The sequence below is a fragment of the Cephus cinctus genome, unplaced genomic scaffold (assembly GCF_000341935.2).
Source record: "Cephus cinctus unplaced genomic scaffold, Ccin1 Ccin1_scaffold0191, whole genome shotgun sequence".
Taxonomy (NCBI): domain Eukaryota; kingdom Metazoa; phylum Arthropoda; class Insecta; order Hymenoptera; family Cephidae; genus Cephus; species Cephus cinctus.
This window is the reverse complement of record NW_014332912.1, coordinates 459,858-481,574: the sequence shown is the minus strand read 5'-3', so window position 1 is coordinate 481,574 and position 21,717 is coordinate 459,858. Positions and strand designations below refer to the sequence as shown.

The following is a 21,717-nucleotide window of genomic DNA, read 5'->3' as shown; positions in this document are numbered from 1 at the left end:
TCCTAATAAAAAAATTCTCAAAATGTCATGTAAGTGAATTATATGTATTAACGAAGTGTTTTGCTTTAAATAAAAAATTAAGAAGATCATAATTATTAATAGTGAAAATTGGTTGCCTACTTGGTACTGCCACAGAAATGAGCCACAATGGCATCATACGAATATTGTAAAAGATCTTAAGGGGAAAGTTTTCGTAACAATATTGACAGAAGACAAATTAATCTGTGAAAAATTTATTTGTACGTTTATGAATGCATACAGAAATGTATAACATCGTTGATCATAAATACATTCGTAACTCTATATAAAAACTATTTAAATAAAAATTAGTCGTATAATTGTAAGATAATCTCAGTCACAGTTACATACGTTTATTTTGATTAATTGCTAATATATTTGGACTCTAATCGAAGTATTCAATATTGCTAGTACAAAATTACAAATTCTGCGCGTAAGCAGTAATATTCATATTTTCGTACTTTTGTTGTTTTACAAAAAAAAAGTGTCAGATTGTACACAATCCTTTGATTGGTAAGTCTTAAGGTAAAATTCTGTTATATAATACAATATATACACATTTACACAACATTCATTTATCACTATCATTGCCATGGCAGGACTTAGATCTATTAAACACAAAATCCCTCTACTCGGATGACGACAAATACTTTGGCATAAGATCTTTTTGTTACACGAAGAGATGATCACTCTTCCTCAACGTCTTAGTAGTTTTAATTTATAAATAGTTGGATTCTTCAACATCCCTTACACTACTTTGTCGTTCATAAAATTGCTGTTGGCAATTTAAAGTTTTGCATAACTTTTACATATTGTGTACTTTGCCTGTGAGGACATCAAGTTCGTATACAATTTCCTCGGGAATATCTTTGCCGACCTGAGCGTTTAAGTAGTTTCTAAGTTCTTCAGCTTCCTGTTGCCAGAAGTTATGTGGAAGTCTGAACAGTTCCTCCTCGTTAATCTTTTCATTAAGACCATTCAAGTTTAAAGAGCCTGGTTTAGGTATTAGACCAATGGCAGATTCCACGGCAATATCCTCTCCATCGATTCTACGGAGGATCCAGTCCAGGACACGGGAGTTTTCACCAAAACCAGGCCAAAGGAATTTACCATCCTGACCTTTCCTGAACCAATTCACGTGGTAGATTGCTGGCAGCTTTGCGTTCTTTGTGTTAGCCATATTGAGCCAATGTTTAAGGTAATTGCCAAAGTTGTACCCGAAGAATGGTCTCATTGCAAAAGGATCATTCATTATTACTTTTGCCTGGAACACAAAAATTCATTCTTTAGATGAAAACTTTTGATAAAAAGTTTATACACTGTTTGTACACATCATATAAAGTAAGTATTATTTATATGAACTTTTATAGACAATCAAAAGTAAGTCATTTTTTTGTGTCACAATTAATATAACAAAACTCACTTTATGTTCAGCCGCTGCCGTGGCTTCTGATCTCATAGTAGCTCCAATAAAAACGCCATGCTGCCAATTACGTGCTTGGTAAATAAGGGGAACTCCTTCTGGTCTACGACCTCCAAATAGTATTGCATCGATAGGAACACCTTGAGGATGTTCCCAGGAGGGATCGATTATGGGACACTGTTTGGCAGGAGTACAGAATCTCGAATTTGGATGAGCAGCTGGAACTTTGGAGCCACGGATCCATTTCTTGCCAAGCCAATCGACGATCTGATAACAATTAACAGTCAAGTTATGCTTTGCCGATAAGAGATTAATAACAAATGACGTCTATAAATTATAATCATCTTAATGTTAACTTACTTCCACATCTTCATTGATCTCATTCTCCATTCCTTCCCAATAAACACCGCCGTCACTGGTAGTCGCTACGTTCGTGAAAAGGGTATTTTTGAAAATGGTTTTCATAGCGTTCGGATTGGTGGTTGTGCTGGTACCAGGAGCAACTCCGAAGAACCCATTCTCAGGATTGATAGCACGAAGTCTGCCATCCTTATCAAACTTCATCCACGCGATATCATCTCCAACACATTCGATCTTGTATCCAGGAAGGGTAGGCTGCATCATAGCCAGATTTGTCTTACCGCAAGCACTGGGAAAGGCGGCAGCAATGTATCGTTTTTTCCCTTTTGGATTTGTGATACCCAGAATCTATTAAAATCATACAGTTTCCAATATTAACATTATCCTATTGAAACGATTGATAACTTACAAACTAAAATACCAGCAAATGAATCTCAACAAATATTTTATGTGTTTTATCATGAAATTCAAATCATAGATAAAATCCTGATTAAACATTAAGATATAAGGAGATCGTGGCAATCTTATTAAAAAAATAGGAGGATGCAAAATAGTGTATGGCTGCGATAAGATGAATTCTCTCGACAAAATATTGATCGTAGTTGGGTCCTCCTAGGAGTATGTCTGATTGTGAGAGTGCGTCATTGTCATGAATATCGGAAACTCACCAGCATGTGTTCAGCGAGCCAACCTTCGTCTCTGGCAATGGTCGAACCAATTCTCAAGGCAAAGCATTTTTTACCCAGAAGTGAGTTACCACCATAACCACTACCGTATGAGACAATTTCATTTGCGGCAGGTCTGTGTAGGATGATGGTTCTCTCAGGATCACAAGGCCATGAAGAATCCACAGGAACCCTTGACTCGCTAGTGGGATTTCCCACTGAGTGGAGACATTTGACGAAATCATCTTCACCCAAAATTTCCAAAACTTGAGCTCCCATTCTGGTCATTATTTTCATAGAACAAACGACGTAGGCCGAATCCGTTACTTCAATGCCAATCTTGGATAATGGTGAACCCACTGGACCCATGCTGAACGGTACCACGTACATGGTGCGTCCTGAATAATATATAAGATATATTACTACAGATGAGATTATACTTTGTATATCACATTTTAGGAGTACTCCAATCGTACTAACCTTTCATACATCCGGGAAAGCGCTCCAGGACAGCTTGGTTCATACCCTCAGGTGAAATCCAATTTCCTAGAGTTCCCTTGACACCTTTCTGAGGGGTCGGGATAGTCTCACTTTTAGAATCGGTACTAATGAAGGTGCGACTCTCCACGCGAGCAACATCAGCAGGATTTGTTTTTGCCAACCAACTAAAGTATAAAATAACTTTGATTAGTTGAATCTTTGTAAATCTTTAATTCAAATTAAAAAAATTATTACTCACCAATTCTCGTACTTGGGTAAAGCAGTGATGGTGCCGTTTTTCTCCAGAAGCCTAAGAAGATCATTGTTCTCGTCTTCGCTACCGTCGCAGACGTAGACTTCCTCAGGTTTGCACAGAGCGATACACTCCTCAAGGTAAGCACGTATTTTCGGAGCAAGTGGTATTCTTATGTTACTGTGTACTGGAGTTCCTTTGATGTGGTCGTAGAGACCATCAGCGAAGGCCGGTCCCTTGCCAGCATGAGTAACCACGGAAGCCACCCTGTAAAAGAGACATTCAATCAAATTAAAGATGGCTGAAGACAAAGAAAAAATCATTAAATCGTTGTAAGATAAATGAATACAAGAGCAACTGGAAAAGTAATTTGAATTTTCCGCCAAATTGAAACGACACCGTCGTGATTGCTAACTGTGTAAGACTTCAAGTTGTCTGCAACTATTAGTGTCTTGTCACTTATTAGGATTCACTGTGAAAAAAATAGTCTTGCAAAGAAACGTCAATAAATTCTAAATGAAACAACAAATAATTCACGACAATGAAACACTGTCTATTTTTCCATCCCAATTTCAGTATATAATTAAATATTCGTAAAGGAGTCACAAAGTAAAATGACTTACGGATAATATTTTTCCACGGCATAAGGCATGTTTGTTTTTCCAAAGGATGTTGTGCGAAGTGAAAAAATGGAGAAACAAACGTAATTGTTATTCCGATTGTTAATCCTCTCGACGTAAGCCTCGTTAGGAGAACAAATCTTCCTCGTACATTTAATTCGATTTTGTATATTGCTATTGACCAGCGTAGTAAAGTTTCTTTTGCTTGAACTATATCCAGTTGAATGTTGTACAGTTGCGTTTCGAATGCTCTTGCTGATCTGCAACCTCGTCGCTGTCCACCTGACGGTTGACATATTGCCGTATTGCAGCCTGCTGGGTTTTATATATACGACGGAGTTCGCGGCTGAATAAGCCTCCGTAAATTCTACGTGCTGATTGGCTGAATGTCTCACGCCGAATTTTCAAGTTTACGTGTGGTGGGGAGTCTTAGAACACTAACGATACTTCTTCTTCTTCTGATGTCTCGCTAGTTGAACTTCGGTCGCAGCTGACGTAACATCGGTACAATTCACATGCAATCCTACTTACAATTGCAACAGTATGTTCGTTTGTCGTTAGCTGACAATTTCAGAAGGAATTTCAATGGGTTTTTGACTTTTAATAGATACTTGAAACCTTTTTACCTTCCCTGATACTCCGATCTAACTTGTACTTGCTAGTTGTCACTACTCGTCTCGACGCACTTTCATCGAGCGCTATGCAACAAACAACTGCTCCGTCCGGACTTTTGATTTTATACGAAACCCCGTTACTGCTTCGTAGCATTCTATTTTTCGATTGCACTTGGTTTCCCCTATCTGAAACACGTCCCTGATGTTTGTCACGAAAACCAATGTTTTAGTCTGTCTGAATTCCGATTTGGATTTATCACTTAAAACTCGTCAATTTCGTGTCTTGTTTTCCGCTTTTGTTTACTCGGTATTTTCTCATATCGTTATTACGTTGAAGCAGCATATATATCTTGCGAATACTATTTGTTTACGAAATATTATATTTTTTAAAATAATCTTTCAATTTTCTAAGAAACATTAGACATTAAAATATTGAAAGTAAGGGAATATTCCAGTGAAATGTTTCCTTGGTTATATTAAAATTGTTAGAATGTTTTTTTTATTAAAGTAATCTATAAAATGGAGTACACGAGTGATAAAAAATACTGCTAAGCTCGAGGAAATTATTATTTATTTATTAATCTGAATTAAGGATTTATTACAAAAAATTTTGTACAATTATATTTCATAGATAACTAACACTAACTATACACGTTTAGTAAAATGTAAACACGCATTTTTTTTTGTATTTTCGGCGAATCTCAGGAAGGTTAGGAAAATTCCTTTGGGAAGAAAGGCTAAATCATATAAATATACGAATGGCAAGAGAGGGCTCGACCATAGGAAAGGACTGGTTTGGCGATAATGGAAATTTCCATGTCAACTTTTTGGGGGTACTCATGGTACCCTGGTAGAATGAGGGTCTACAGGACTCCAAATGATATTATCCCATGGAAAATTTTCCAAGGAAGGAAAAAAGGTCCCTTAAATATATAGATACAACATAGGCTAGTCTTATTTTTGGATTATTTTTATTTCTTTACACGAGTACGAATTAATTAATCTTAATAATCTACACTTACGTATTGACTATACAGATCGGTTATAATTCAATGGAAACTAAATAATAATCGTTAATGTCCGTACTAAATAAATGGAAAAATCCATCATTTTATTATCAGTGTGTACTCGTATACATATTTTAATTAAATATTGCCCCAACCGCTCTCGCCTCTATCTGTTTATATGAAGTTGGTGCGTTGTAAAAAGTTCAACTTTGCAAAATTCTCATTAACACCGTGACTCCGTGTAATCTTGTAATATACACAAAAGCTGCTAACAAGTGTTGAGAATAGTTTTGACCTATTTTCTCATAAAAACTTTTTTTGTCTGATTAACGATTACATTCCATTAGGTTATATTGATCTCGTGACGACATAAAATGGTCGAAAGAAATAATTGAAAATTTTTGAAAATTTCTTCAAAATTCTTTCCATGGCGAAATATATTTTTTTTTCAATCAGATACCGAAATAATTGCCTTAGAATGTACGCAACAACCTGGTCACCTTATCAGTTCATAAACGAAAATATTGATTTACTTATCGATAACTGTGACGTAGTTCAATGAACCGATATTGGATGCCCTGAAAGGACGACAAAAAAAATCCAGGAGAAAATTAATTATTTATATAATTATTCCTGGAACGTTACGTTATTAAATTAAATAAACGAATGACGACTACCATTCATATCGTTATTCATTCTTTCAAATGATCGTTGAACTATGCGCAATATCTTCGAGTAACGAACAATGACGAGTTGATGATCAAACATACATAGGTACATTGGGAAAAGAGAACAATGGCACAGACCCAAGAGACAACAGGCACTGAAGTTCAATTGAATTTTAAAAATTTCCTGGAGGTGTCTTGGATAACATAGGAAAAATTCGTCAGCGATAACGTAGAATTATCTTGGTGCCATATACACCCACATATACATATATATATATATATATATATATATATATATATATATATATATTACAAGAATTAAATATTAGATGCATAATAGTAGTATATGCATTTCATACTGTATAAGATACAATAAGAAATATTAATTTACAGATAACTGTATTTACTTTGTCATATCATTAAAAAAACCAAAACCGAACGAAAAGTAAATTTTTGTACACGAGATTAGTAGAAATAAAAATAAAAGACAAAAATGTCACAATTGTCCTGCTACAATATACGCCTTACGGACGTGTCATGATTTGTTTGTTTTATTTTTCATATTTACCTTATTTCCATTTAGGTCGTAAAACCGAATAACTAGGTCATATACGGCAAATACGTAATAATATATTCTAGCGAAGCATAGATGACATAATTTAACATGATACAGATGAGCACAAGACGCCCAATACGGACATATGTCTGTGAGCGAAGATTTGAAAGAATTTAGTTATTTATACGAAAACATTACCCACAGCTGCAAGACGTTTTTCTTTAATTCTTTATTATGTTATGTTTGTTGTGTTTTATATGAGGATCCGGTACACGAAATATAGGTTATGTAAGAGGACTTCTCGAAGCTTTCTGATATACGCCATACTTTATCCACGGGTACCAACAACTTCACGGTTAAAATCGTTAACTGACTAATGAACGTGTCACGAAGTCATTGCGTGGCCGCACTGATTGTCACGAGCAGTCATTATCTTTGGTTGAACAGAACAAAAACATTGCGGTTTTTGTTGCACGGGAAAATCTTGAATGAATGACAGTTGCAGCTGTCAGGGGATCAGCTTTATATCGTCGTCTAAAATCTGGCTGATTATTAGGAATCAACTAAGTAGACTGTCGAGAAGTAATGAGGAAATTAGGTATATATACAATATATATATCTTTATACTCACCGACTATTGTTCACGGTTGGTGCGGACGTGCCAAATGGAATTGGTGTTTAAAGGAAAAAGTTGATTTCGTGTCAGTTCAAACTAGAATTTGAATACGCATAAAGGGAAACATGACAGTGCGTGACACGTGGATAAATGAGTGTGTGAAAGAACGCGGTTCGTAGTCCAGCTAATGTCTGGACTTGATAACACATTCCTCCTTCTGATAAAGAACAGGATGGAGGAGGCATGGCTGTTTTATGCGTTTTAATGGATTTTTATTAGGGAAAATACAGTGTTATGATCTAATGCGTCGGACTGAAAATTGTTGGTTAGGTTATGCAACGTCTCATAATATTATCTGCATGTATATTATGGTCATTTAATATTATAGATATAGCTTTCAGTAATGCATAGTCTTTATATATGTACAGTACTGGTCAAAAGTTTTCGCACAGTCAATACGTTTACTTGGCATTGCACCGTTCCAATGCTTTCGAGCACCACTGTATATGGGTGAGATTTTATTGCACTGATACGTATATTTAAAAAAATATATAAATTTATTTCATAATTTTTATTATATATTTTTTTAAATTACGAATATGGTAAACAAGATTTTGTTACTTGTGATATTTAATATATCATTTTTCGTGATTCTTGAGTTTTTTTGTTTCAATAATTATAATTCAAGCGATATCAGACACAATCAATTTGTTTGCATCTAAGTAACACCAAGAGAGTGTCACCGTAGTGCAGTGTCAATAGAGCGAAAAATGTATAAGCAGCGAAAGATTATTGCTTCATACGATTTCGTGTTATTCCTTGGGAATAATGACAACACTGATAATTTTAGAAGTTTAATTAATCAAATTATTGTGTATATTTTTGGACTCGACGTTCCTATCATTTTCTATTCGTCTAATGAGACGTTACGAAATTTTTATATCGAAAGACTAAATTTTCCTTAACCCTTCGATTCCTTGTTATCGAGAACATCAAAAGATATCAAAATGATTTAATTAATAAATGATCGTTAAGACAAGAAAATCAACATTGCCATATAATAATTATACATATATATACATATAACACAGGTAATGGATACTGATTAAAGTCATGCGAATGATAGTCATTTCTACTTTGCAATATATTTGACGCGTGATAACATCGCAATTTTACCTGCAGTTATATTTGGTATTGTCGAAAGATAAAATATTTTTAAAGTTAAGAAAATTTTTTTAAATGATATTAAAGTTGTTAAAAAAATTTCAAGGTCTCTTATTACTTTTTTCACGCATTTTACCAAATATTTTGAAAATTCCACTCTGATAATGATAGCACGTACCGAATGATAAGCTGGAGGCTTGGCAAGTAACTGTACTTCTGATTGGTCAAAACATTGACAAGCCCGACAAAGAGGCTCGATTGGAGTTATCATGTTTTTAGTTCGTCTATCGAGTATCGGCCGAAGTCGACGACCGTTCGTAATCAATCACGTTCAAATAATATATCATCCAATTCTATGTAATCCTAATAATATTTATCAGTAATATTTTTCATCAAAATAAAATCAATATCCGGTATTGCAATTAATTATCAAATTTTTAAAAAAATGACAAAACACTGAAATTTCATTAATCAATCCTATCAATTTTGACGATAAGGCTTGTGTCTTCAACTTGAATCAAAATATTAGAAAAACCATCCGCTTCGTGTGATTAGAAGACGAATAAAAAATTTCCAAAGCCGAGATCATTTTAATTAAGTCACAATAATTTCGAATAACATACACACAAAAGTAATTGGATGCCCGATGATCTTCTCTTTTAATTAGTAAGAATAGCGCAATGATAACGATACCAAAACTTTACCAGTGTCTCTATAAATTTGGCGTCGCCGATAGCACGTGAACCAAGCCCTAAAATAATTTCATATTATTTATACGTAAGACGACGATAATTCAGAGCATACGAAACTTCCTTAGTTTCCGAGAATTACGCGGGTCAAAAAGATCGCGACCGTCGGTCGTTTAATTAAGAGATAGTTTTCATTATACTATACATATCCAAAGGCATCTCCTCGTCATTAGTCCAGGGTACAGTGTCACGGAACACTCTGTCCCCTTGATATCGTATTGCCACAGTATACATATATATTAATACAGCCTGAATATTTCCAAAGAAAATAAGATCAGGGTTCACCCAAGTCCGTAGACCTGATTCTAATGAAATGTCTTTGCTAGTTCATAATTATTGTAAAATCGATGCAATATCGTTAGGTCGAAAGTTTCGAATGAAATAGTAGCGTGTAATGAAGTATGAATAAATGTCCGTAATAAAATCGAGGAAAATCCAGTATAAACCAGTTAACCGTGTTCCGGTTGGATAAACACAGAACTGCAGAGTTGCACTGGTGCAGCGAGCGAGTACGGTATCAAAAAAAGTATACATGTAGACAGTATGAAAAGTATATCTAACACCCTAATGCCAGTAGCTAACCTCTCTACCTTGGAAAACAACATTTCTATGCCGACTAAGAGTACTTGGATCCGGTTCGATCCAGTTAGAGTTTCGTTATAGGTCAAAAGTATTACGAATACACATCGGTTCTCATGATTTTCCATTTGCTATGTGATTGTCGGATGTATGGATATTATGTGGATGTAATATTGGTGCGTCTGTCATTTAAAATTAGACTAGGAGGTTATCCAGTGGAGTAAATTAATCGTATATCATTGAAGTACGTGCCTCCGGATTTAAGGCGAGACGAGATTAAGATATTGCTTAACAAATTAAAAATTATTAGGTTGGGGGCTCGCGGTCATTGGAATTCAAAACAAATTCGTTATATATTTAAGACGCGTGCGGAGTCACCTTGTCTTTATCTAGTAGCTCTTAAACCCCTCAAGATTACGATTCTAAAAATTTGTTGTAGACGCTATGGATTATATAATTATACGTTTCAATGTTTTGGCTAGTCTGACAGTTTGAAATTTATGCTGTATGGCAAAGTCCGAATGTGTCTTAAGACGTTTTGATTAATAGCTGGTAGTCACTGGGTATTTTGTTCAATTTGAATCTTTTTTTGATAATGATTGCGTTTTTAATGTTATACGTTAAAGAACATTTAAAAAATGTTATTGTACGAGCAGACTTTGACATTACGTAGTAAATTGGATGTTCTGGTTGAATTTAATAATTAATTTTTTATTGCTATGTCTATGGCTTTGATCTGAATCAGATAATTCATCGATGAAGATCCTTTGCAGACACTACGTGTTATCAGATTGCGTTTATATTGAGTATTTCTATTTATTAATTGGGACAAACGTGATTTTTCTAGATGATATTTTAAGGAATACGTCATTGAGATCAACTTTTAGATCTTTTTGTTATTGGACTTATCATTACGAAACGAAAATGTCTTTCAGTAATCCAGTATATTCTAGATCAGTCAGTTGATATGAAGTCCTGAAAAAAAATGAATAAAATATATGATAATAGTTGATTGCCGCGATGTGAACATATTGCGAAAACACATATGGATCTTAGAAAGAGGGACAGTAGCGAACATTGAGCATTATAGGTTAAATGTGACTCGATGATAATAATTTTGCAAGAAATGTGGAAATCCTTGCTGGGGGTCGACGTATCGTTTGAACGCAATGTTTTGATGAGCATTTAGCAATATTTATAATAATCTCTTGCGTGTGCTTATTCTGCTTTTTTTAATCATTACGAAGTCGAAAAACAATTCTTATTTCTATATGAGTAATAAAAAAATAAGTAGCCTATGCAACATTGTATGTGACAAACAATTATTATAAAATGAAATGGTTGACAAAAAAAAAGAAAAAGTATCATAGCAACATCTTATTGCTTTTTTATTAATCTATTTAGTTTTTCTAGTTGATCAAACAAACCTGGTTAGTATTGCAGGAAGAAGGAGCCGCACTTCAGTCTTAGAGTTTCGTAAAAATTATACAAAACGAGTTCTCCATGTGGTTATGTAAAATGCAACTGGCTAAGGTATCGGCATTCCAAAGAGTCGAGCCCCCAGATACGTCACGAATCGCGCGCAAGAAACACGGAGAACATCACGGGTTTTCATGTAAGCAAAATTCCAGTGCGTATTGTTATATCGTTTACTAAGTATGTAAATATGTTTTCATTTTCTATTAAGTCGCTATAGTGTTCCATGATAATTCTTAGACAAAGAGCAATTTCGCAAATTGATATTGACTCACGATTGATGGTTATGACGATTTGTCATCCGTTCATGGGTGATACGATAAACGAGGAATCATGGATATTCAATCGACTCTGTAACCACTTAATTCTGCAAGGAAATATGTGTTTAATTTGAATACTTTAGATATATGCACGTTAAATGGATGAAGGTATTATTTAAATGTACCGTGTGAAATTGATTAACTACACTTAGGGCTCTTTGGATGTAAGCCGGAGAAATGTATTTGAAAATGTATTTGAAAGCAGGAGACAACTGATTTATATGTATACAATTACAATAATGTATAAATTCATTTATTGCTCTATGATTTACATGCAAGAATGACCATTATATGGTAATACAGTACCCTTTATCGATCATCGGAGTAGTTTCTTCAAGTAGCATGAAAATCACAGTAGAATTTTATCTCTGAAGTAGAGTCCCTCTAGTAAGAGTCCGGCCAACACCCGGAAGGGACGCCATATTAAGGGCTTGTTTGGCGCCACCATGACATTGCGCGAGACTCGGTCTAGTCTCGCGCCAACTACAGACAACTCGCCGTACAGGGCTTGACACTACCCACACTACACAATGCGAATCTCTCCCATATACGTATTCACACACCATTTTATTCCGGAAAGAGCCCATAATATGGCGGAGCCAATCACTAACAAGGCCCACCGTTGGCCGGACTCTTACTAGAGGGACTCTACTCTGAAGTAATTGAGTGTGACATCTATAATTAAAATAATGTACAAAATTCAAAACTATCGGTAAAACAGAAATCCTTGAGATGGCGCATCGTACAACAGTCTTCACGTTCAAATAATTCCTCATGGAATCTCACGATATATAATTACTATCTCAATTATTATTCCATTATATGAAAAAATCTTATGTTAATTTGTAATTCTCGTCCTATGCATATATTCGTCTATTGTGGCCATCACGAAAGTGTTAAGGAAAAGGGAGGATTCAGTGTTATACAACATCATTTTTTAACTTTTAATCTAGTGAGATGAGCCATTGAAACGTTTCGTTGCGTAATATCCGTTCATTTTAAAAGTGTCAGACATTTCCCTGAGTGTGTGGAATTTGAAAACTCGTCGAGATTACGGTTCAATAAGGGATTTGGTCTCGGTGAATAACAAGAGTTTGAAAGGAATTTAGTGCCCGGGGTCCTTGAGAATTGTCATAACGGCCCTGGCTTGGTAAGCAGGAAGGGATGGAAAGTGCATCAGCTGTTCGGTGACAGTTCGCCAGCCGTAGAACAGTGGGAGTCGACTGGCAGGAAAAGTAATATGGCTGCTTGTTGAGCGCTGCCCGTACGTCGCAGAGAGACAAAGAAACAACGCAGTTCTCGAAAAAATCGTGGCCGCCGCGCTGTTTAACGTGATATTTAACGGGCGGTAAAAGCGAGGGAACCAAACGTAGAATGCTGGAGCTCGAGGTGGTGCCCGAGAGGTCCCTCGGCTGCGAGCAGTGGGAATTTATTTTAGGCAAGTGACGAAACACTCATCACATAGCGCGACTCTCCTTCTCTCGTATTACGCAGAATTCCCTGAAAATGAAAATCCACTTGTGGGATTACACAGCTGATTGATTATCTTCGTATTTTTGTGTGATTGTTCCACGGCAGTAAAGCGAATGACGCTCTCGATTTGCCTTCGTGCATATTCTCTTCCACTTGTAAACAGTAATTTTGACAATCCCATGTAAACAATGAGAGTGGGAGTTCGCATAAGCACTTGACCTCTTCTTATATAATTAGAGCATTTTTCCTAATATGCCCTGAGGAATCGTTGATATCAATTCCATTGAAATCCTATTTAACTTTGGTAGAGTAATCTGGCAATTGTTTTTTGTCACTTTGAATAGATGCTTTTCTTATGCTTAATAATGTACTTGAATTAAGGATCTTTTGTATTGTATTGTCATACTGTATCTTTTTTTTTCAATAATGTAATATTTATTTAAATTGGACCTTTGGAGTTTAAGCTTGTGATGTTATACTTGATTCATTTTTTATTTTCAGGAATGCATTTTTCTCAATCTGTAGCAATAATACAATCTCAAGTGGGCATTATAAGAGGAGTACAAGTCCTGTACAGTGATACTGTAAGTAGATGACGAAAATTTTACTTTTTCTCTGTTAAATTTTTTTTAGACATTCGTTGTCATTATATGCTTGTAATTATTTACATAATCATAATTTAATTGTCTTTTCTCTTTTCAGAATCCTTTAGAAGTAGATTTAGTAATAAATTTGCCACACGATGGAGTGCGGCTTATATTTGACCCTGTGGCTCAGAGGCTCAAAATAATTGAGATCTATAACATGAAGTTGGTGAAACTAAAATACTGTGGCTTGCCATTTAACTCACCAGAGGTATTGCCGTCTATTGAACAAATAGAACACTCCTTTGGAGCAACACATCCTGGCGTTTATGATGGTGATAAACAGGTACAAAGAAAAAGAAAGAAGATGGTGCATACCACATAACAATATAACGCAGAAGAAAAGATTTATAAAAATCTACATTTTCCATTGCAGGTGTTTGTTTTGAACTTCCGAGGTCTATCTTTTTACTTCCCAATTGACTCCAAATTTCAGCCAGGCTATGCTCATGGCTTGGGTTCCTTACAGTTTCCAAATGGAACCTCACCTCTCGTAGCAAAGACTGCAATTTATGTGGGAAATATGGCAGCTGGTGTCAGTGGGAGCGAAGCACATAAATTAAAATCACCAGCACCACCTCTGCCACTCGTAACTATTTTTACAATTCTTGTCTCTGTATATATTTATAATTTGCAACAAGATCAGTCAATTAAATCTTTTTTATGACAGAGTTGCTATCACAATAATTTGTACCCGGAGAAGGCTGAAGTTATTAGAGATAGAGCACGCACCCGAGGTCTAAGGTTACATCTTTTTACGGAAGGTAGTTCAGCAACAAGGGTTCTACTAGAACCGAAGAAGCATTGCTTCACCAAAGAGGTAGTAGAAAAGCAATGTATTCGTATAAATTATTTTGTAAAAAATAGTTGCAAATACAAAGAAAAACTGTGAATCTTTTTTTTTTTAATTAATTAAAGGTCTGGTTTGGTGACACGTGTGAGGACGTATTAAGCGCATTTGGTGCCCCGTCCCGGGTCTTCTTCAAAGCAGAGGACAAAATGCGAATTCATAGTTTGCACGCGCACAAACGGGACAAGATAAGACGATCTGACTTCTTCTACAATTACTTCACTTTAGGGCTGGTAAATATACTCGTAAATTCAATGTCTTTGGAAGGTGTACAATTCTTAGCTTCCACATATATCGTAGGACGTTCTCTTCGATGCCAAAACCCAATGCGTGAAGAAATTCGTGCTACACACGAATTACCCTGGGCATTACAATTTTAATATGTACCACCGTTGTGAATTCAATTTGACTCTACCACCGGAAAGCAGTCCTAGTACCGATCCCGGAAAACTCATTGACGTTTCGCCGTCCTCTGTCACGGTGAGTTTGCTTCTATCAATATTCTTAGTTATTCTTCCAATTAAAAATATATAGTGCATCTTGAATATTCATGAACATCGAGTATTGCTAATAATAAAAAAACGGCTTATTTTGCAGATCACTGCCTATACAAAATGGGACAGAGTTAGCGAACAGTTAAAAGGAAGTGCACGACCGGTTGTACTCAATCGTGCATCTTCTACCAACACCACAAATCCATTCGGCTGTACATTCTGCTATGGCGTAAGAGACGTCATTGTGGAAGTAATGGCTAATCAACACATTGCTAGTGTCACTCTCTACGCAGCGGCGTGACCCTCGTAAGCCGATGGATCCGGTACGTCGTATGATTCTGCTCCGTTCCGAGGAAAACACGTAAGAAAAATGTATAAACCAGAAAAAAAAATTCCATAAAATTGTCTACACGACGAGCTCGACCAGGAAAGGTCGTTTCGTCGGGAGAGTTATGGCGGTGCAAAAGGGTGAAGAAAATTGTGGATTTATTATGTATCCATAAGGAGTTCTCGTAAAACACAATTACCATATAGACACTTCGCATGTTGACGGCAACAATCTACATAAAAATGACCATCGTCTGGCGACGTACGATTCTCCGTTAAAATATCATGGATCCTGAAGAAAATCACGCTTCACCGTTATTAAAGAAAGTAAAAAAAAAATTATCGTCAAAGCGTTTCACATCGTCAAATGCAGAATTCCATTTATTCCAGTCTCCAGGGCTTGGAAATATATGAACCTAAAGGTAATCGTCGTAACGAATAATCGATGGAATGAATCCCGTCTAAAGCAATTTGTTGCGGCCATTGTACCTCTGTTATTCTTATGAAACCTTCTGTCTTCGTTTTCTCAAAAAGGATTGAACCTCCAAGTGATTAAAATGGATATAAAATCACCAAACCAATACAACTCTGTGCTTGTTGTTAGTTGAACACGAGAATAATATTACTCGAGGATAAAGTGAATGAGAAGCGCGATAGGAAAGACAGGAAAAAAACGTGCGCAGAATGAGGAAGCATGAGTGAAAGAGGGAAGAGAAAAGAAGAATAAAAGCAGAAAGTAATAAAAATTTCGATAGATAATAACGGAAAATGATTATGATAATTACTATGAATGGTAATCGTAAGGTATGATAATCCGCATAGATAACGTTAAACACATCATTTTCGTAAGTCGCCGTTCTTTTCGTTTCTGGTGCGTGGATCGACTGGCGATCAAGGATCACAGGACTGACTGAATCACCAAATGATATCAAAGATAAGAAGAGGAGGGAACAATTTGATGCAGATCAAAATCTCAAGGGTGACTGTGATGTCTATGAATTCTTCGGTGAATAACATTGATTATTCGTCCCCCCTTTATGTTGATATAAACTAACGTCTTTATCAGTGTTCATCGATTTGTCTATGAATCATATTTTAAGCGATCAGAAATTATCGCGTTTCCCTTCGCAAGATAATAAATACTTGTTGCGATGAACGTACACTCTTACGAAAAGTAATGAAACGATAGGAAAGATAGACGATGAAAAGAAAAAAAAAGAACAACAAAGTTGAAAACAAAGAAAAAAATATATAACTGAAAAAAAATGATTTATTCATTTCTAGAGAATACACAGTGTGATCTAACATTATAATGATCCTAGTGTTCATCGATTGAGCGTGGAGTGATTTTTCATTTTATAATTATTTAAAATTCGCGCGTTCGACGACTCGAGTAATTTCGAAATGCAATAATAATTATTTTGAGCTCTTATTGTCCCATTGGGATTTCGAGTATTCTCCAATTATTCAAATAAAATTCCTCATTTCTCCACGTGTCTCTGGGCGTACGTAAATTTCACATGTTCGGTGTGTTTCGAAAGCGTGCAAGTCGTTATCGTTCCCATGAAAAAACTTTAACGACTAACCACTGCCGCGCGATTCAAAGGAGTGTGATTTTCACGAGTTCGAAATACAACGGAAAAATCATAGTTATACGAATTTACACTATTCTCTCATTTTACTTCGCCTACACTACCTTCGCCTACACAAATACTAATTTATAATACGTTTCTCGTAACTCAACTGTCATTTATCAATGATGATTTCCTATCACCAATTCAAATGGATGCACCGATCCTACAATGAAGACTATGATCAGTATAGGTTGTCGCGTTACTATATCGATAGTTGTGATCATATCGAGCGAAGCAAATAATATCTCCTTAGCTACATATTTCTTATTTCCATATTAAATAAAGTACAGTCTGACATTGCGTACGGAGCGACTGCTGCCAAGCAAGTTGCATTAGCTAGCACGGTATATGTAGCCAATGAAATTGCGTGGAAAAGGAGAGAAGGTCAGGGAGAGGAGGAATAAAAGTAAAATAAAACAGAGAAAAACATCATCGTATATACGTACATAATTGCATGCATGTACATTGTACATACGTCATTGCATAATTACATAAATCGTCGCATGACCATATATCTGCATACACTCGTAATAGACACTAATGCATATAGCTAGGGACACGCATGCACCACACACTCACTACATTCGCAATCTATAAGAAGTATGTAAAAGAGATCTCGATTTTTAACGAAGTCAGTCTTGTATTTTGGGAACAAAGTTCGTTTGAAAATTCACCTTAAAATCTCGAATCGTATCATTACCGATACCGTATTATTCGGAAAATCGCACAAATTTCGAATCCAATTTTCGATTCGAGCTACGCTCTGTGTACGTATGCTGGGTATGTATGGTATGAATTCATGTGCGCAGGAGATGATGCGCGTATGATCGGACGTATGATGAGTGCGTGTGTGAGGTTAAATTCTTTTTTAAAATTTTCATTGTAGAGCGAATGCTGTTTTTTTTTTCTTTTTAAGAGATAAAAAAGGAACGCGCGTGGGTAGAACTTAAATTTGAATTGGATTATATCTTACCGATAAACATTTTTGTTATAATTTTTTGAATTGGATTGTAAATCGATTGTTTGTTTGAGAAAGTACGTACGCGCGTTGGCTGCCAGGTATACAGTTAAGTGCATGCATCTTAAGAGGAAGGATTAAGAATCATTTGTTGGTAAATTACTAATTAATTCGTTAACTATTTTTTTTTATCGATCGACGATCGATGTGAAACTACCAAAATCGATGTTCAAAGCCTCTCACGACAGGCCAGTAAAATTCTACATCTTGTATCGTCTGTGCTCGATCCACAAAACCGAATTTTCGTGCAATATGAGATTGTATAATGAATTTGGGTATTTAAACAAGTCAAACTGAAGTGCAGAAATTGATAAGATTTCAAAGATTCAACGATTTCGTCACGCGTAAGCTGTTCGATGAGAATCAAGGGAAAAAGACGTAAGCAGCAGTTGCGCTAGAGAATGAAAATTCGTTAAGATATATTCGTACTCGTGGAAATGAGAGAAACTGATAACATGCGATTTGAATGAAGTACCTATACCGTACTGTTTGACAATTATTAATTTTTGTTAAGTAATGTTATTCGATCGTAAACACTTCGCATCGCATACGCCTTTTGTATGTTTACCTGACAAATAAAAGATCTCAAAAAAAATTCCCTCCACGTAGTACATTTAAATGTATGTATTTTATCGTCTCATTATTCTAATCGCTACACCGTGAGACGTATCACAATCTTACAGACCTTCAAGCTCGGTAACTTTTCCTCCTGAAGTTTCCGCATTGAATTCAAAGTAATCCACGGGTTAAAAAATTAGACTGAAGAAAATCGAGCAGGCGCACGTGGGGCCAGTTCCTATGAATCAAAGTGGGGATTGGTGGAATCTATAGTGGGGAGACATTGTCATAGAGTGGGGGGACATGATAAAAAACGTTAGTGCGACGAACAGTGGAGCAGAGGGCTAAAGAGGGTTCATCCACTACGTCGGGGGAGAAACCTCCCATTCGGTCGCAGCTCTCAGAACGTGTGGGTCATTGTCGGAGCTTCTTGAGTCTCGCACTTTGGTAGAACATCGTAAGAAGGAAAAGGTTCCCCGTGAGAATTTTCAATCGTATCGAACTGTCGTTCAACGTTGTGTACAGTTTTCATAATACGCTGGTCGTTGATGCACGTGGGCAGTTTACTTGAAAACTTGTGCGTCGGACAGAAGCGCCGCGCTGTGGAGATTCGCTGAAAGAAGGTTAGGGGTGGGATTTGGTTTGGTGTGCCAAGGTGCAGCGAACCACGTGGCCGGGGAATCGATAGTGCAGTGTTGTCCCGCAGGGGTCATTCAACCCGTGCCGGGGTCAACTCCTCATGCGCTCACTGTACGTACTCACGTATCTATTTACGTATCTCTGTGTAACGTAGATGCACGTACTTCTGCAGAGCTTTTTGATCGATACGGATTCAACCCTTTTTTTGTTCCTCAATTATACCAGCACAGTGACCTCCTTCGAAATCTTACGACGATTCTGGAATTGTATCTGTCATATAGATTATTTTACGTGGTTTTTATTATTTTTACATTTTTTTTTTTTAATGTTTTTTTTCATATCCTCGTGGATTCTTGCGGTGAATTCTTATATATATATTTTTGACTTTTAAATAATGCTTTGTCTGCTTTCTATTTTATTTTTACGTATTATATATAGGTACGGCGTTCAATATGAGTTGTCGTTTTTTTTATTTGAGGGACAGCGTAGCTCAAAGAATGCGATAATATATGGATTTGAAACGAGCGTTTTATTCCTTGTTGTCGAACTGTAATATTAGTGCTTTATTCATTTCCAGACCATGATGGAATATTTTTATTTGTCTTTTTCACCCCCTCCCTCCCTTTCTCTCTGTTTTCTCTCCTTCACCCATCCGTCATGATAAAAGATAAATTTTGTTATTCTCTGGTTGTCAACTTTTTACGCTCCTCGACCCACCCTCGTTAAAGGATGGACTGTATCGAAGCCCATTTCATATTCCACGCTGTGTAAGCGATATTACCTTTTCACTCCCTAGCTAACGACACCCTTCCTGTTATCATTAATTTTTGATACAGAAATCAATGTATCTCAGCCTGCAGCTCTACGATCAACCGTTTGTAAAAGGTTAAAGATTGGGTAATAAATTTTCTGTTGTTTTCAATTTACTCCTAAGTAAGCGGTGTCTGTAAGCCGAATCGATGATACATAATGTAGCAATTACCTTTCTTATACGTGGCTCAAAGTGTGTGCTGTTGATCGCGTTATATTTAACGTGGCTGGTCTATCCGGTTAGATGGAATCCGATTAGGAAGTATAAGTAAGGAAGAACAGAGTGGACTGGTGGAAAGAGAAAGAGAAAAAAGTAATAAAAAAATGTTAAGACGTAGCTTACTTAACGTCCCACGCTTTCAAGTTGTAGATCGAAGAGGTTCCCCCTTAGCGGCGGTAGATGTCGCCAGTGTAGCCGAATTCCTATACGCAAGTTTACCCCATTAGGACCCTCATCATTTTCGCCTTCTAATTGGTACATTCGATTACCTCGCGACCCTTTTGGGCTTTCAAAGACATCACGGTCCAACTATTGGGGATTCATAGGATATCTTCGGTAAGGAAAGTAATAATATCCGACAGTAAGTATTTCTGTGTTTTCACTTGATTGAGGCTTTACCTCCATTGCTAATGGATTTAAGGCTGAAAATGAGATTGACGAAAACCTAATACGGCTGACAATTTTCAAGTTTACCTAATGCGATTTCATTTGGCCTTTAATGCGTTTGGATCATGATTTTTTTTCGTACTTTTGTCCCTTGTCCTAAAATAAAAGTTTTGCCATAATATTTGAGCAATTTGATAAAGCTCAGTGCTTTTGCGCTACAAAGCTGATTTCGAATATCAAAGTAGCAGCTTTAATGAAATATACAGTGAATCGACTTTATGGACTTACGTAAGGTAAGTTGAGAAAAGTATTACGTAACCTAAAATCACGGAGGGCATATTCTCACGGTATTACGAATATCTCATACAAGGCCACGTTCCATATCTTTGAAAATACAATAAGGTACGTTCTCCAAACGATACTATACATTATTTAGAAATGATATATAGCTGTGTACATAAATATTTGTATAATTTAAATACGCCTTAAGGTAACAGTTTATCGTAGCCGTGATACGCGTAAAACGTATTTGTCTCTACTTTCCATGGATTTCATTGTACGATCGTAAAGGTGGGTCTGCGAGGTTGGATTAGCCTTTGCAAGTCCGGCATGTTTTTGACTGACTTTTTTGTTTTTTTCGTGCTAGAACTTTTTCATCAATGTCAGTGGGTTAGGAATAAAATGCTTAACTCGATCTCGCGCCACTAAAGTGGCTTTCGGTCTTGTAAATGTTAATACGACTGACCACCAAATAGTTATGATTAACGGAGGAAAGAAATGTCGTTGTGAACATTTTTTGAAGAGTGGAAGCTCACTAAAAGATTTTTACCACAATGAACAGTCGATTTTACGTCAAATTCAAAGTTTCAGGCGGAATATGGATTTTCTTGCGATTCGACGATGCAGATAATTACGAAGGGAAAGTAATACAGTGTTAAACTTTGAAGGTTATGAATCCAAAGGGAATCGAGATTGTCTATTTACTGGCCGCAAATCGCAATAGCATTTGTAAGGATTGCTGCGCTTGAGAAGGATTATAAGTTTATCCCTACAGAAATGGAAGGTCCGTCGAAAAAGTAATTTTTACATAGACAG

General features: G+C 36.3%; 3 protein-coding genes and 1 long non-coding RNA gene across 10 annotated transcripts in view; 2 read left to right on the top strand and 2 right to left on the bottom strand.

The window, feature by feature from the left end:
- Positions 1-217: 217 nt before the first annotated feature.
- LOC107264771 (phosphoenolpyruvate carboxykinase [GTP]) lies at positions 218-4,658 on the bottom strand. Its single transcript, XM_015733383.2, has 7 exons — positions 3,823-4,658; positions 3,206-3,466; positions 2,947-3,131; positions 2,470-2,864; positions 1,802-2,149; positions 1,442-1,708; positions 218-1,282 (listed from the first exon to the last, which is right to left on the bottom strand). The coding sequence occupies exons 1-7, from the start codon at positions 4,113-4,115 to the stop codon at positions 824-826; spliced, it is 2,208 nt and encodes a 735-aa protein (XP_015588869.1). The 5' UTR covers positions 4,116-4,658; the 3' UTR covers positions 218-823.
- Positions 4,659-7,689: 3,031 nt separating this feature from the next.
- Positions 7,690-18,327, top strand: LOC107264768 (UPF0183 protein CG7083). 3 transcript variants are annotated; one of them, XM_025081992.1, is made up of 9 exons: positions 7,690-7,790; positions 11,216-11,387; positions 13,543-13,625; positions 13,744-13,971; positions 14,062-14,274; positions 14,356-14,505; positions 14,604-14,768; positions 14,836-15,015; positions 15,133-18,327. In XM_025081992.1, the coding sequence occupies exons 3-9, from the start codon at positions 13,545-13,547 to the stop codon at positions 15,328-15,330; spliced, it is 1,215 nt and encodes a 404-aa protein (XP_024937760.1). In that variant the 5' UTR covers positions 7,690-7,790; positions 11,216-11,387; positions 13,543-13,544; the 3' UTR covers positions 15,331-18,327. The 3 variants fall into 3 exon arrangements, with proteins under 3 accessions (XP_024937760.1, XP_015588863.1, XP_015588862.1); XM_015733377.2 differs by lacking the exon at positions 11,216-11,387 and having other exon boundaries at positions 7,696-7,790; XM_015733376.2 differs by lacking the exons at positions 7,690-7,790; positions 11,216-11,387 and adding an exon at positions 12,780-13,006.
- LOC107264769 lies at positions 7,802-12,221 on the bottom strand. Of its 2 annotated transcripts, none has more exons than XR_001537048.2 (4): positions 11,875-12,221; positions 11,524-11,780; positions 11,200-11,300; positions 7,802-10,747 (listed from the first exon to the last, which is right to left on the bottom strand). It is a non-coding gene; the product is annotated as an uncharacterized LOC107264769 (long non-coding RNA). The 2 variants fall into 2 exon arrangements; XR_003058884.1 differs by having other exon boundaries at positions 7,803-10,747; positions 11,524-11,615; positions 11,875-12,208.
- Positions 18,328-18,747: 420 nt separating the features above from the next.
- The window catches only part of LOC107264809, a 99,823-nt gene continuing 96,853 nt past the window's right edge, over positions 18,748-21,717 (top strand). For all 4 annotated transcript variants that reach the window (XM_025081985.1, XM_025081984.1, XM_025081982.1 and 1 more), the window contains exon 1: positions 18,748-19,316. The gene's annotated coding sequence lies outside the window, so the exon portion shown is untranslated. The remainder of the gene's footprint in view (positions 19,317-21,717) is intronic.

Excerpts from the sequence above, each read along its gene's own strand:
- LOC107264771 (XM_015733383.2), bottom strand. The coding sequence starts at position 4,115 with ATGTCAACCGTCAGGTGGACAGCGACGAGGTTGCAGATCAGCAAGAGC. Across the intron at positions 3,467-3,822 it reads GCCGTGGAAAAATATTATCC|GGTGGCTTCCGTGGTTACTC; the intron begins GTAAGTCATTTT and ends TCTCTTTTACAG. Across the intron at positions 2,865-2,946 it reads CTTTCCCGGATGTATGAAAG|GACGCACCATGTACGTGGTA; the intron begins GTTAGTACGATT and ends TATATTATTCAG.
- LOC107264768 (XM_015733376.2), top strand. The coding sequence starts at position 12,943 with ATGCTGGAGCTCGAGGTGGTGCCCGAGAGGTCCCTCGGCTGCGAGCAG. Across the intron at positions 13,626-13,743 it reads AAGTCCTGTACAGTGATACT|AATCCTTTAGAAGTAGATTT; the intron begins GTAAGTAGATGA and ends TTCTCTTTTCAG. Across the intron at positions 14,506-14,603 it reads AGCATTGCTTCACCAAAGAG|GTCTGGTTTGGTGACACGTG; the intron begins GTAGTAGAAAAG and ends AATTAATTAAAG.